The sequence below is a fragment of the Mirounga angustirostris genome, unplaced genomic scaffold (assembly GCF_029215605.1).
Source record: "Mirounga angustirostris isolate CCGP_5_RB_7025 unplaced genomic scaffold, mMirAng1.0.hap1 SCAF_6, whole genome shotgun sequence".
NCBI lineage: Eukaryota > Metazoa > Chordata > Mammalia > Carnivora > Phocidae > Mirounga > Mirounga angustirostris.
This window is the reverse complement of record NW_026991714.1, coordinates 124,652,663-124,667,483: the sequence shown is the minus strand read 5'-3', so window position 1 is coordinate 124,667,483 and position 14,821 is coordinate 124,652,663. Positions and strand designations below refer to the sequence as shown.

At 40.6% G+C, this 14,821-nt stretch overlaps 1 protein-coding gene across 3 annotated transcripts in view; it reads left to right on the top strand.

Annotated features, from left to right (window-relative positions):
* MMS19 (MMS19 homolog, cytosolic iron-sulfur assembly component) overlaps positions 1-14,821 on the top strand; it is a 32,749-nt gene continuing 17,928 nt past the window's right edge. For 2 of the 3 annotated variants that reach the window (XM_064595109.1, XM_045878545.3), the window contains exons 1-2: positions 1-163; positions 12,598-12,646. In XM_064595109.1, the coding sequence (XP_064451179.1) occupies positions 52-163; positions 12,598-12,646 (161 nt within the window). In that variant the 5' untranslated portion in view covers positions 1-51. Of the gene's footprint in view, positions 164-12,597; positions 12,647-14,821 lie in introns of those variants that run through there. The other variant, XM_064595110.1, reaches the window with a different exon arrangement.

Genomic DNA, 14,821 nt, shown 5'->3' with positions numbered 1-14,821 from the left:
CCCGTCCCGTGCCACCACCCACTTCCCCTCCCACGGTCTCTGGTTCGCGTCATGGCCGCTGCCGCCGCTCTGGAGGCGGTGGCGCCTACGGGCGCACTGTGGGGCCTCGTGCACGACTTCGTCATGGGTCAGCAGGAGGGCCCCGCTGACCAAGTGGCTGCAGGTACGGCAGACGGCGCCGCGCGGCTTCCGCATGGGGTCGACAAGAGGGAGCGGCCTCAGTAGAGCCGCCGGGCGGGAAGGGAGTGAGGGACAGCGGTGACTTTGAGAGATTGGTCTGGGGCTGGTTGTGAGCACTGCGTGCTTAAGAGCCGTAACAAATTGAGAGTCGCTTGCATCTTCCTTAAAGCGCCTTTATGCCCCTCATCTTAGTAGATAGTCACTCTGTGCTCCAGCTGGGGTTAGAGAATCATTACCGAGTCACAGATGAGGAAACTGAAGCCCGGAGAGGGCAAGAGACTCGCACATCAGGCAGAGGGGGTTAGCTGGGGCTCAGACCCAGGTCCTCCAGTCCAAAATCTGGTACTCCCGCCGCTAAACCACGTTGTTTGGCGGAGGTTGACGTGAGAAGCAGCATCTTCGGCGGCCTCAGCTCTAGTCGCGTGGCATGTTGGGAGTGGCCGAGCGGCGCGATCTCTGACTGGCTGTCATAGGAGAGAGGAGGGGAGAAGCGGGGGGGGGGGGTAGTTTGAGACGTTCCGGTATGCTCCTTAAGACTTTATCTCCGTTTCTTGGTTAAGTTCTTAATTAATTTGCTTCATGACTTTTTTATGTGGTGTTTGTTTTTATCTTTTCCCCAGATCTCCAGTTTCCTGCTTTTGACCAGTTCAGGGATCTCTTATCTAAGATCAGCTTAATCAAAATTTGAATAAAACAGATTCCAGATTTCCTTAGGAGTCAGAGACTTCACTCTTTTAGGGAAAAAAAAAATAAAAAGTTGGGTGTTAGGAGGCCTTCAGACTTAAGTAATAGAATACCAAATTACCTCGTCAATACAAATGAGCTTTATTTTTGGAAATTTTGCGTGCTTGGGAAAAAGTAAAAGACATTTCTCTTGAAAATTGAACATATTTTATTTATTTATTTATTTTTAATTTTATTTATTTATTTGACAGAGAGAGACACACAGCGAGAGAGGGAACACAAGCAGGGGGAGTGGGGGAGGGAGAAGCCCGCTTCCCGCTGAGCAGGGAGCCCGATATGGTTGCTCATCCCAGGACCCTGGGATCATGACCTGAGCAGAAGGCAGACGCTTAACGACTGAGCCACCCAGGCGCCCCTAACATATTTTAGAATATGTGAGAAATGGATAAGGTGAATCTGTGAGAAAGTATAATACTTTGGTCCTTAGCAGTTCCGCTTTCGTTCAGTCATCCCACCATTATTGAACACATGTTATTCTCCAAACAGGATACAAAGCAATGAAAATATAAATACAGATTAGGCTAGATCTGTGCCCACCAGGAACTTATACTGTGGTGGGAAAGACAACCATGCAAACAGATAGTATTACCACACCTTTTTAAAAGGGGCTATATGGGGTATGTGCAAGGTGGCAAGGAAGCATCAAAGAGCAAAAGCCTGTTGCTGTCATTCCTCCAAATTTTAACTTCTTACAGCTTTATAAAGTATAGTATGTTATCAATGCCATTTTCCCCAATGTTTTATTATGAAAAATTTCAAACATACAGCAGAGAATTTCATAACAGGCACACCCGCACACACCACCTAAACTACCATTAACATTTTATTTACTTATTTTTTTCATTAACATTTTAATATAATTTGCTTTATCGGGTATCTTTCCATCTATTTAAATTGCAGATATCAGTACACATCCTCCTAAATACTTTGGTAGGCATATTATTAACTAGAGTTTGTTTATAGTTTATTTTGGTGTACAATTTATATTCAATGAAGTGTACAATCTTAAGTGTAATGTTCACTGATTTTGAAAAATGCATATGCCTACCCTCTGCTGTTACAGCAGTGCCATTTGTAACTATTCTTTCACATTTATACATTATGAACACAGTAATTTTGGATTTTTCAAATTCAAAACACATGAGAAGATAGCATGGATAAGGACGGCCAAGTTCTTATAAATACCTTTGTAAAATTTATATTTTTTAATGCCTGAAAAAAATGGCCTAAACTATTGTCTGGTTTAAATTTAACTCAGCTCAACTAAGACTGTAACACTAGCCCTGTTGTAATTTAGCCCTCCTGACTAGGAAAGGGGGTTGGTAGTAACATAAAGTTGAAAAGGTTTGGTGGGGTTGGATTATGCATAACCTTGGATTCCAGGCAGAGGGATTTGAATGACCTATTGTAGGTAATAGAAATCATTATAGATCCTTGAGCAAGGGAGTCATAAAATGAAAGCGAATTTGAGAAGGATTAAATTGATATTCTCAATCTGAGATGACAGCCCTAGTTAAGATTTTGAAGGCTGACGGAATTTTGAAGCATTCCCAGAATAAGATGTGCTTTCTAATCCAGCCTGAGTCTAGTTCTATTAGCACTAAAGGGACCAGCTTTCTATTCAGCCACTCACAGCAGCAGCCTGTCCTACAAATTATAAATGCAGAAGGAACACCCTGTAATCACAGGCAGCTATGACCAACTTTGTTTTGTACCTTTGCATTGGAGTTCCTGAAGAAAGTAGGTGTCAGATGTAAAGGTACAAATGACAGAAGAGAAATGACCCGGTAGGCTAAGGGTTAAAGTTTTTAAAAAAATTTCATTTGACAGAGAGTGCGCAGAAGCAGGTGGAGTGGCAGGCTGAGGGGGAAGGAGAAACAGGTTTCCCGCTGAGCAGGGAGCCTGATGCGGCCGATCCTAGGACTCTGGGATCATGACTTGGGCTGAAGGCAGATGCTTGAACAACTGAGCCACCGAGGTGCTCCCTTTTTTTTTAAGATTTTATTTAGGGGTGCCTGCTTCTTCCTCTGCCATTCCCCTTCTTCCCCCACTTGTGCTCTCTGGCTCTCTCTCTGTCAAATAAATAAATTATCAAAAAAAAAATATTTTATTTATTCCAGAGAGAGAGAGTAGGGGGAGGGGCAGAGGGAGAGAGACAAACAGACTCTGCACTGAGCACGGAGCCCCGATCCCAGGACCCCGAGATCATGACCTGAGCCAAAACAAAGAGACGCTTAACTGACTGAGCCATCCAGGCGCCCCAGGATTAAAGACTTTTCATCCTAGCATTCAAAGGTTGCCACTACCTGGCCCAGCCCTTATTCTTACCAGTCCCCTCCTGGACCTTTAGTGGCAGGTCCTTAGAGCTCCCTGGATTTGCTATTCCCTGAGTGCTTTCCTTCCCAGTTCCTTTCACTAGCTCCATCTCGTCAAAGTTAGACCTCAGATTCAAGGCCCAGCTTGAGTGCTCACTGCCTGCCCCCCAAGTGTTTCCTGATTACTCCAGCCAGACATCATCTCCCACTTCAAAATCTTTGTGGTATTTATTTCTCAACCACTCATTTATTAGCACTTATTAGGCAGACTTGTTCATAACCCCTCACTTAGTAGAAGACTTGTGTTGTAGCTATTTCTGTATCTCTCTCCACATCCTATCCTATGCCTACCACCTGAGTCTCCTGGAGACTAGCATAAGTAAGTATACAGTAAAAAACTATGTAAGTGAATGGAATGAGAGATGTTAAAGGAAGAATCTGTGGAATTTGAGGCCTAACTAGTTACAGGGCTTGAAGGAGAAGGAGGACTCCAAGATGACCCCAAGCTTTTGAGACTGAGGATGAGCAAGAGAGAAGTTTCTTTGTCCAAAAATGGAGGTTGGGAAGGAACTAATTTTGAAGAGTGTGAGGTTTGGACATGTTGAGGGATATAAATTTTCTTCCTTTCAGTTATTTGGGGTTTCCTTCGTTTTGGTCTTTATTGTATTTTCCCACTTTAGTGGGAACCACTGTTCCTGAAACCGTAAGATTGTTAAACAACGATAAAACAGTTCTGTGAAATGTCTGTAGCATCCTCAGCAGAAAAGGCATTTTGAAAGCTTGATTAGAACGGAGTCCTGTTTGGGATTTTTCTCTTTCCTGCTCCTTCACGTCCTTTGCCCTTCCTCCATTGGCTGCTCCTCCAGATTCTCAAGAGGCTGCAACTCGGTCAGACAGAGGTCTGATTGTGCATTCTGCCAGTCTCATATAAATACTTCTTTGATGACTCCTCAGTGTTCCACATGAACTGGTGCCCTGCTGAGGGAAGTATGGGTAGTTAGGAGGTTCTGGTAGGTCCATTTTTAGAGAGTATATCTTGGACACGCTGGAAAAACTTAGGTCTACTTATGAAAGGAACTTAACGCTTGTTTTTCCTTAATGCCAGTGAGACTACCTTTAGGAAAATTAACTATTTACTAGCTTCTTTTATCCCAGGAGTCCAAGTGCATAATTAACAGTACTTCCAGATATTCAGGTATTTGTTGTTTGGGAGAACTTACAGTGTTAAGAGAATGAATCACTTAAAGTTAGTGATGGATGGTTCATAACCCAGGAATTTTACTCCTTTCTTATGCTAACTAAGTCTCTGTTTATATCACTATGGTAACACTGAGCTTGTTAACGCTGTGATTGTTTTAAATGTCTTTCTGCCCCAACAGACAGGGCTCCTTAGAGCTCCCTGTCTATATTTCTGTCTCCAGGCCTAACCCAGTACCTGATTTATAATAGGTGCTTAGTAAATGTTGAATGAATAAATAAAAACAAGTACACATGACGATTTTGTTAAAGAATTAGGGAGAAACACAGAAGGGGGTAATTTGATTTTGGGAATCAAGGAGGGCTTCACAAAAGAGTTGACATTTGAGCTGGGTCTTGAAGAATTGAATTTTGACAAGGGCAGGAAGGAGGCATTTCAAACCAAGCGAACATTTACAGGAGTAACAATATGGAAGAGCTTGATATGTTGGGACTTGACTGAATGATAGGAGTCATGATGAAAGGTGAGGCTAGAGGTGATTTGGGGGCTAAATTGTAAGGACATCAAGCCAAGGAGTCAGGTCTTAGGCAGTAAGGAGCAAAAGGAGATTGGTGGGCAGAGAAGTACTTGTGTATTTTAGGGAGGTAATTCTAGATAGAATGTGGATGAATTAAAAGCCCTTTTTAAAAAACTGAGGAAAAATTCACTTTAACCATTTTAAGTGTACAGTTAATTGGCTTTTAACATTCATGATGTTCCACAACCATCACCACTATCTAAAAATTCCAGAACATTTTTTAGCACACCAAAAAGCAGAGGACTCTTGCTAGATAGTCTGGTTATAGGGATGAAAAGGAAGAGTCATTTAAAAGACATTTCTGAGGCACCTGGGTGGTGCAGTCGGTTAAGTGTCTGACTCCCTTTCGGCTCAAGGTCCTGATCTCAGGTCGTGAGATTGAGTCCCACCTTGAGCTCTGTGCTCAGTGCAGAGTCTATGTGAGACTCTCTTTCCCTCTCCCTTTGCCCCTCCCCCCTGCACACACACATGCATGCTCTCTCTCAAATAAATAAATCTTTAAAAAAAAGAATAAAACATTTCTGAGGTAGAGTCAACAGAACTAGAATAAAATGTTGGATTTAGTTACCTTTGGGAAAACATCCTCAAAATACTAGTTTTTTTGTCATCATACTCACCACTTTCTTTCTCTCATTTATTATTGTGTGACAGCTATACAGCTAATATAAATAACGTGTTTTCATTTTTTTCTAATTTTGTATTACTTTTATACTTCACTTTGTCTTTTATGTTTGAGCTGCATTAATTCAAGATAGGATCCTTGTGAAAAGTATGCAGACCAAAAAGGCTCTGCCAGGAGGGTTCACCCATATACAGGGATTCAAGGAATCACATGCAAATGGGTGTTTATTTGTAATTATAAAGCAGCCATTTCATAATACTATATGCTTCATGGTGAAGAAGTCTTTTTTATTTATCAAATTTGAGTCAACCTGTAGGAGAGGGAATTGACTAGTAACTTTGTCCAGCAATGAAAATAGTTAACATCTTGATTGGGGTGTTGATTATCCAGGGTATATATTTGCTAAAACTCATCAAGTTGTACTGTTAATATCTGTGCATTTCACTGTATGTAAATTATATGACTTTTTTTTAAAGATTTTATTTATTTATTTGTCAGAAAGAGAGAGAGCACAGAGGGAGATGTAGGCTCCCTGCTGAGCAGGGAGCCCGATGCGGGGCCCGATCCCAGGACTGTGGGATCATGACCCGAGCCGAAGGCAGACGCTTAACAACTGAGCCACCCAGGCGCCCCAGAAATTTAGTGTTTAGATAGGGTTTTCAGCAGAGTTTCCTGGGCTTTGGCCAAGAGGTTCCAAAAAGGCACGCTTTTCCACCTTCCCAAATTGTGCAATACTCTTTTATAGTGTATAACCCAGAAATGAGTATCTCCGTTCACTTCAGTGTTGCCATTAAGGAATTCGGTACAGAGCCCAACACTGTCAGTTCCTTGGTTTGTCCTGTTAGTCTGGCTGTTTTCCCTTCCCCCACCCTACAGCCTGCACATTTTTTCCCTTGGCTCTTTCTCAGGAGCAGGGGCAGCAGCTGGGCCTTCCACACCCTGGCACGAGCAGGGCTAAAAGTGCCTGATGTCTAAATTGGTGCCAGTCACTAGCTATGAATCCTGACTAGAGCACTCCTTTTCTCAGTCGATTTGGACTTACTCTAGTACCAGCGTGAGCCTCTATCTACCCAGTTCTGCTCACAGCTTTGTTCTGAGACCACAGACTTAAGGACAACAGGAAGTTTAGGAGTTTTCTCAAGCCTCTTTCACTCTAGCCAACGTCTCGTGTTGGTGAGAGCTAACATATTAGGTCTAGCATTTAGATTTAGGTGGGTTGGGGACCCACAACAGGCTGCTGGAAGTAATTCCCTGATTGCCACACCTTATTGAGCTAGAACTCCTCCTCTATGTTAGTCAAGCCCTTAGGAAGATTGCTAACCTTTTACTCTCTGTTTCTTCCTTGAGAATATATCCCAAGATGGTCCTGATAGATCTATGTGAATTACTGTTGTGCTGTTAAAAATGTATTTTAAACGGGTGCCTGGGTAGCTCAGTCGGTTAGCGTCTGACTCTTGATCTCAACTCATGTCTTGATCTCAGGGTCGTGAGTTCAAGCCCCACATTGGGCTCCACACTGGGCATGGAGCCTACTTAAGAAAAAAATGTATTTTGGGGTGCCTGAGTGGCTCAGTCGTTAAGTGTCTACTTTCAGCTCCGGTCATGATCCCAGGGTCTGGGATTGAGCCTGTATTGGGCTCCCTGCTTGGCCAGAAGCCTTCTTCTCCCTCTCCCACTCCCCCTGCTTGTGTTCCCTCTCTCACTGTCTCTCTCTGTCAAATAAATAAATAAAATCTTTTTTAAAAATGTATTTTAGGGGCTCCTGGGTGGCTTAGTTGGTTAAGTGACTGCCTTCGGCTCAGGTCATGATCCTAGGGTCCTGGGATCGAGCCCCGCATCGGGCTCCCTGCTCAGTGGGAAGCCTGCTTCTCCCTCTCCCACTCCCCCTGCTTGTGTTCCCTCTCATGCTGCCTCTCTCTCTGTCAATTAGATAAATAAATAAAATATTTTTTAAAAAGTGTATTTTAAAAAATAAGTAATATGGGGCACCTGGGTGGCTCTGTTGGTTAAGCGTCTGCCTTCGGCTCAGGTCATGATCCTGGGGTCCTGGGATCAGGCCTGCATCAGGCTCCCTGCTCATGCTCTCTCTCACTTTCTTGCTCGCATGTTCTCTCTCTTTCTCGAATAAATAAATAAAATCTTTAAAAAAATAAGTAATATATTTACATGGTACAACATTTAAAAGGTACAAAAGGATACACAGAAAAGTCTCCCTTCTATCTCAATATGGAATGCAGACTGTGACAAATCAATCTACTGTATTACTAGTATATGATGTGTCCTCACTAAAGGTGTGGGGAGAGCTGATCTAAGTGACTCGCTAAAACAATATTTTGTCTGGAAACTGTAAGTCTAAAGACAAATGCTGCAGCACTCTACTAAATCTGTTTCTCACAGAGATTGACAATTCTGAAAGTAATTTATAGCTATACTAGGGTTGAAAAACTAATAAATGGTAGATAATAGGAACCAGATTTCTCACTGTCAGAGAAACAAATTACAAATAAGAAAAAAAAAAAAGCAAGGAGGAAGGCTAGAATGGACCCTGTGGTCCTGGACTAGAGCTGGAGACTTTAATATTTTATGTTTACTGTAATATATATGGATAGAAAAATAATGAAAGATATGTAGGTAAACATAGGTTAATACATACATATATTTCCCAGCTCTCTCTGCTAAGGAAGGCCTAGGAGCAGTGGTACCCCAATAGCAACAAGCACAGTCACACCCAGATCTTGGTTTGTAATACCATTCTCCAATAAAAGGAACCTAGGCTTCTTGGAGAAAAGGCAAATTCTACAGCTGGGACAAAGAAATTACAGGATGAGATGGTAGTATTTTGTAGTGCTAAAAAAGTAAAGTACTTAAAAAATAAAATGATGGGGCACCTGGCTGGCTCAATTGGTAGAGCATGTGACTCTTGATCTCGGGGTCGTGAGTTCAAGCCCCACACTAGGTGCAGAGATTACTTAAAAAGCAAACAAACAATAATGGGCTGGCTGTGTTCCAATAAACCTTTATAAAAATAATAAAAGGATGGGACAAGAGACAACCTAAAAAAACTCCCCATGGCCAAAGATAGAACAATTTGAACAGCAAAATAACCTCGTATTGGATTATAACCTGAAGTGTAAAATAAATATACATGAATCTATTCTGATGTAAAATAAATGACTGAATAAATAAATAGGGAGAAGAAATGAGTCTTCCTTACAGAATAATTCCACATAATATAGATAGGTATATAGATACTCCTCTTTTTAGGAAGCGGAGCTTAATTTCTTCCCCCTTGAGTGTAAGTGGGGCTGAGTGACTCCCTTCCAAAGAAGAGAGTATGAGAAAGGAAAAATAATAATATAGTGCAGAGACCCGGATGACACTACCTTGACCAAGTAATCAGAGTAAAAATCACCAATAATAAGTAAGTCCTATTGATATCTTGTACCCCTGGTATGGTATGATATGATAAGATGAGAAGGGCACTTCACCTCTGTGTTATTCTTCTCAAAACCCATGTCTCTAGTCTAAACATAAGGAAAACATCCAACACACCCAAATTGAGGGACATTCTATAAAGTACTTCTTTGGGATATCAAGGTAATAAAAAACAAGACTGAGAAACTTTCACAGACCAGAGGAGACCAAGGATTCACAGTGGGTAATTGCAATGCGGTATCCTTAACTGGATCCTGAGACAGAAAAATGACATTAGTGGAAAAACTGGTAAAATCTAAATACAGCCTAGAGTTTAATAGTCATATACCAATGCTAATCTCTAACTCTAAAATTATTCCAAAATAAAACATCCTGTCAGTCCCCTAGCTATCCAGTGTCCCTCCTTGGAGACAACCAATATTACTAGTTCCTTTTATCTTCTAAATAGATAGATAGGTAGATCGATCGATCATCCATCCATCCATTAAAAACAATGCTGTGCACTTAGTAGATGTATGCTGTCTATGGACACTGCCCTGCTTTTAGATCATATCCCATTATCAGTGTGTATGCACACACACATTTAGTCTTTTGTACATTTTTTTTCTAAGTGGCTGCAGAGAATTCCGTTGTATGGATATACTGTAATTTATTTAACTGGTTTCGTTTCTTTCTTTCTTTCAAGTTTATTTATTTATTTATTTATTTATTTATTTATTTATTTATTTATTTGAGAGAGAGAGTGAGTGAGTGAGAACACAAGCAAGGTGAGGGGCAGAGGGAGAAGCAGACGCACCACTGAGCAGGGAACCCGATGTGGGGCTCATCCTGGGACTCCAGGATCATGACCTGAGCTGAAGGTAGACGCTCAACCAACGGAGCCACCCAAGCACCCCTATTTAACTGATTTCTTATTGATGGCCATTGGTTGTTGAAAGTCATTTGTTGTTATAAATAACTAATGAATAACCTTGTACATGCATTATTTTGCACTTTTACAAGTATTTGGGATAAATTTTGAGAAGATTCCCTGGATTAAAGCATATGTACACTTGTAATTTTTACTAAAGACATTGTCAAATTGCCCTCCCTAAAGGGGTTGTGCCAATTTATACTCCACCTACAATGTATAAGAGTGCCTATTTCTGCATACCATCACCAAACATAGGTGTATTACAAAGTTTTTTTTATCTCTGCCAATCTAGTATGTTAAAAACAAAGTTTTTATATAGTTTAATTTGCATTTCTATGGTGAATATGGGTATCTTCTGTAAAATGCCTGTTCATTTTTTGGTTTTGTTCGTTTTTAAATTCCTTGTTGACCTTTTTTTTTTAATTAATTTAATTTCCGTTACTTAACATATAGTGTGTTCTTAGTTTCAGAGGTAGAGTTCAGTGATTCATATTCACTGGGTATATAACACCCAGTGGTTATTATATCACATGCCCTCCCTAATACCCATCACCAAGTTACCCCATCCCCCCACCCCTCTCCCCTCCAGCAACCCTCAGTTGGTTTCCTTTTTTTTTTATTGAGATTTTATTTATTTGTTTGAGATAGAGCAGGAGCTGGGGAGAGGGACAAGCACACTCCCCACTGAGCAGGGAGCCCAACAAGGGGCTCAATTCCAGGACCCTGGGATCATGACCTGAGCAGAAGGCAGATGCTTAACTAATTGAGCCACCCAGGTCCCCTCTCTCAGTTTGTTTCCTATGATTAAGAGTCTCTTACGGTTTATCTCCTTCTCTGATTTCGTCTTGTTTTATTTTTCCCACCCTTCCCCTATGCTCCTCTGTTTTGTTTCTTAAACTTCACAAATGAGTGAAATCATAAAACTGTCTTTCTCTGATTGACTTATTTTGCTTAGCATAATACCCTCTAGTTGCATCCACGTCAGTGCAAATGGCAAGATTTCATTTTTTTGATGGCTGAGTTATGTTCCATTGTGTGTGTGTGTGTGTGTGTGTATACACCACATCTTCTTTATTCATTCATCTCCCTATTGCTCTTTTTCTCATTGATTTGTAGGAGCTCTTTATATGTTGTCAAAAAAGCCCTTTGGTATAAGAATCACAAATATGTTTTCTCAGTTGGTCTTATGATGTATTTTTGTTTGTTTTTTCCCTGCAGAAAATGTACTTTTTTTAATGTAACTGATTTTAACCACTTTTTTTTTATGGCTTTTGAGTTTTATGTTATACTTAGGAATTTTCTCATATCTTTTTAATCCATTTGAAAAGCTTACTTTGATGAATGATTCAGAGCCAAGATTTTTTTTCCAGATATTTACCCCATCATTCCAGCACCGTTCATTGAATAGTCTGTGTTTTTCCTATTAATTGAAATAGGATTGAAGAGAATTCTCATATGTATTTGTATCTCTTTCTGGACTTTCTATTCTATTTCTATACCATTGATTTCTTTGTTTAAATATGAGCTCATATTATACTGGGTTTTTTTTTACTTTTATTCTAGAAACTTCAAGTATATTCAAAAGTACATACACACAGGGGCGCCTGGGTGGCTCAGTCGGTTAAGCGTCTGCCTTCGGCTCAGGTCATGATCCCAGGGTCCTGGGATCGAGCCCCGCATCGGGCTCCCTGCTCGGCGGGGAGTCTGCTTCTCCCTCTCCCACTCCCCTGCTTGTGTTCCCGCTCTCGCCATGTCTCTCTCAAATAAATAAATAAAAAATCTTAAAAAAAAAAAAAAAAAAAAAAAAAAAAAAAAAAAAAAAAAGTACATACACACAAAAGTACACACTAACTTAGTTATTGTGACTTTATAATAATTTTTTAATATCTGGAGGGTCCACTTTCCCTCCTGCCCCCATTACTCTTTTTCAGAATTTGCCTAATTATGTGTTATTTTTTGCACTTTAGAGTAAGCTTATCTAGTTCCCCCCAAAATAAAACTACTGGTATTTTTGCAGAGATTATCTTAAAATTATTTTGGGAGGCATGTCATCTTGGAGTGTTTCACGAATATGACATGCCTTTCTATTTGTTCGAATTTTCTTTTGTGAATCCTCACTGGTGCTTTTAAGTTTTCACTATTCAGATCTTCATATTTTTTTGTTAAGTTTATATCCAGGTATCCCCCCCACACATCCCTCCCTTTTTTTTTTTCTATTGCATATAGGATCTTTTTTCCTTTAGGTCATTTTACAGGGTATTTTGTGTATATATGTATATGTGAGGGTTCTTAATTTCATAATATTAATTTTGTACCTAGACTCCCTATTGAATCATTTTACTTGTAGTATTTCTTCAATTATTTCTCTTGGATTTTCAAAGTGTACAGCCATATTTACAAATGATATGTTTATTTCCTTTTCAATTTTTACAGTTGAAGTGGCATGTTTGAACTGTTATAGTAATACCTCTCATGTAGAAGGGACTCTTGGCGAGCATAGTGGGCCCCAAGGTACAAACCCTAGGATAGGAGGAAACATTGGTAATTAGAGCCTTTGAACCCTAGGACTGAGTTTTGTTTTTTCATGTTTTTTTTTTCTTTTGTTTCCTCTAGATGTGAAATCTGGGAGCTATACTGTGTTACAAGTGGTGGAAGCCCTTGGGTAAGAGCGCCCTTCTCTAACCCGGCCTGTGCACTCTGAAAAGGTTATTTTGTACACTGCTGCTTTCCTGGAGCTAACTGGTCCTGAATTTCTCCTACTATAGCCCAACACCCCCTTTTCATATTAGTATCTCGGTTTAAGCCTATGTTTGTCCTGAAATAAGTTTCACGCCACCTGACTGAAGTTTCTAAGGGAGTGTTGGAAGTTCCTGGATCAGCACACAGGTGTGGGGTGAAATGGGTGGTTGAAGGCCATCAACTGTTAATTAGAACTGGGATTCCTCCTGTGCTTCTTAAAGACCCACGTGCCCCCATGGGATTATGGTCAGCCTGGATCTGACTCACACCTGCTCGTGGGCTCTGCCTAGGTAGTTGCCAGGAAGCTGACCTTGCACCAGTTCCTCACTATAGGAAAAGGCTTGGGGAAACAGCTGGAAAACCAGTATTAAAAGCAGATATCTAAGCACCAGAGGAGGTATGTGCTTATACTCTGATGCCTGCTTTTCTCCTCTTTTATACTTGGTAGACCATCTAAATTGACAAGTCTTGTTTGTAAAGGTTGTTAACTGTCACAGCCAGCTTGTCTCCTGAAGCAGAAAGCTAGAAAATTGGGAGGGTGGGGTGGAATGTAGGTCACTATTAATGCATCTCTCCCACGTAAGAGACCATTTGGCCTTTCTACACATGTGGCCTTGGTCCATTTAAAAAAAATCACAGCTCGCTCGCTCGCTCTCTATATATATGATATATGTAATTCAGATATGTAATTCAAGTCAATTTTTATATATGATATATATAATTCATGTATCATAAAGTTCATCATTTTTTATGTATTCACAGATTTCTGCAAACCTTACTTTAATCAGTTTTAGAACATTTTCATTACCTCAAAAAAAAAAAAAAACCTATGCCCATTAGCGCCACTATTCCCTCCTCTTCTCAGCCCCTGGCAACCACTAATTTACTTTCTACCTCTGTGGATTTGCCAGTTTTGGAAATTTCATATAAACAGAATCATACAACATGTAACCCTTGTGACTGGCTACTTAGCATAATGTTTTCAAAGTTTATCCCTGTTGTAGCTCTTGTCAGTACTTCATTTCTTGCTGAAAAATAATCAGTTATATGAATATACCACATTTTGTTCAACAGTTCATCAGGTGGTGGTTATGGGTTGTTTCCAAATTTGGGGTATTCTGAATAATGCTGCTATGAGCATTTGTGTGCCTTAGTCCTTTTTTAAACGCACAGTTTTCTACTTCTGAACAGGGTCCTTTCTACAAGATCCTATTATGGGGATCCTGTCAAGGGTGATTTTATTTTTGCCCCTTTACCCCTAGTTATAGACACCCTTATCCTTGAGATTTCAGTCAAATGTCCTGGTCAGCTCTCCTTCAGAAATCTTCTGCTTCATACATTTACTTGCTTAGATTTCTTCTAGTGTGTTTAAATGTAATCTCTGTAAGAGCTATTTTAAGATAAGTCACCTTATGCTTCAGTCCAGGTTTTCCCATTCAAATTTAAATAGTTAAATTTAAATAGTTAAAACCTTTATTCTGACCATCTTACTTTATAAACTTCCAGTTACAAAGATTTTCTCTTCCCATAAGACCTTGGTTGCTCTCAGCATTTTTTCCTTGGTAGTAATATATTCATTCTCCTGTTTTGGTAGAAGTTGCAGCTGCCCATCATCTGTTGAGCCCTATGGGTAGCTGCTAAGCTCTGTTTCAGAGGAATGTCACTATCGTCTAAGAGTAAGCCCAATGCCCAGTCAGTGCCTAGAGATGGATACTTCTGTTGGCTGTGGTGTCAGTTGAGCCTCTAATGAATGCCAGGTCAATCTGAGGATTGGGTCTTTAGGCTCTGGCTTTACTATTATCTGTAATACTAGGTACCTACAGAATACCTTCCTGGGCTGGCTTCCATGCCCAAGGGTGAGTGTGACTGATTTCAAAATATTCCTTCAAAAGTTTGGTGAGTGCCTGGGTGACTTAGTTGAGCATCCGACTCTTAATCTCAGCTCAGGTCTTGATCTCAGGGCTGTGAGTTCAGGCCCTGTGTTGGGCTCCATCCTGGGCGTGGAGCCTACTTTAAAAAAACAACAAAAAAAACATGGGGCTCCTGGGTGGCTCCGTCAGTTGAATGTCTGACTCTTGATTTCGGTTCAGGTCATCTC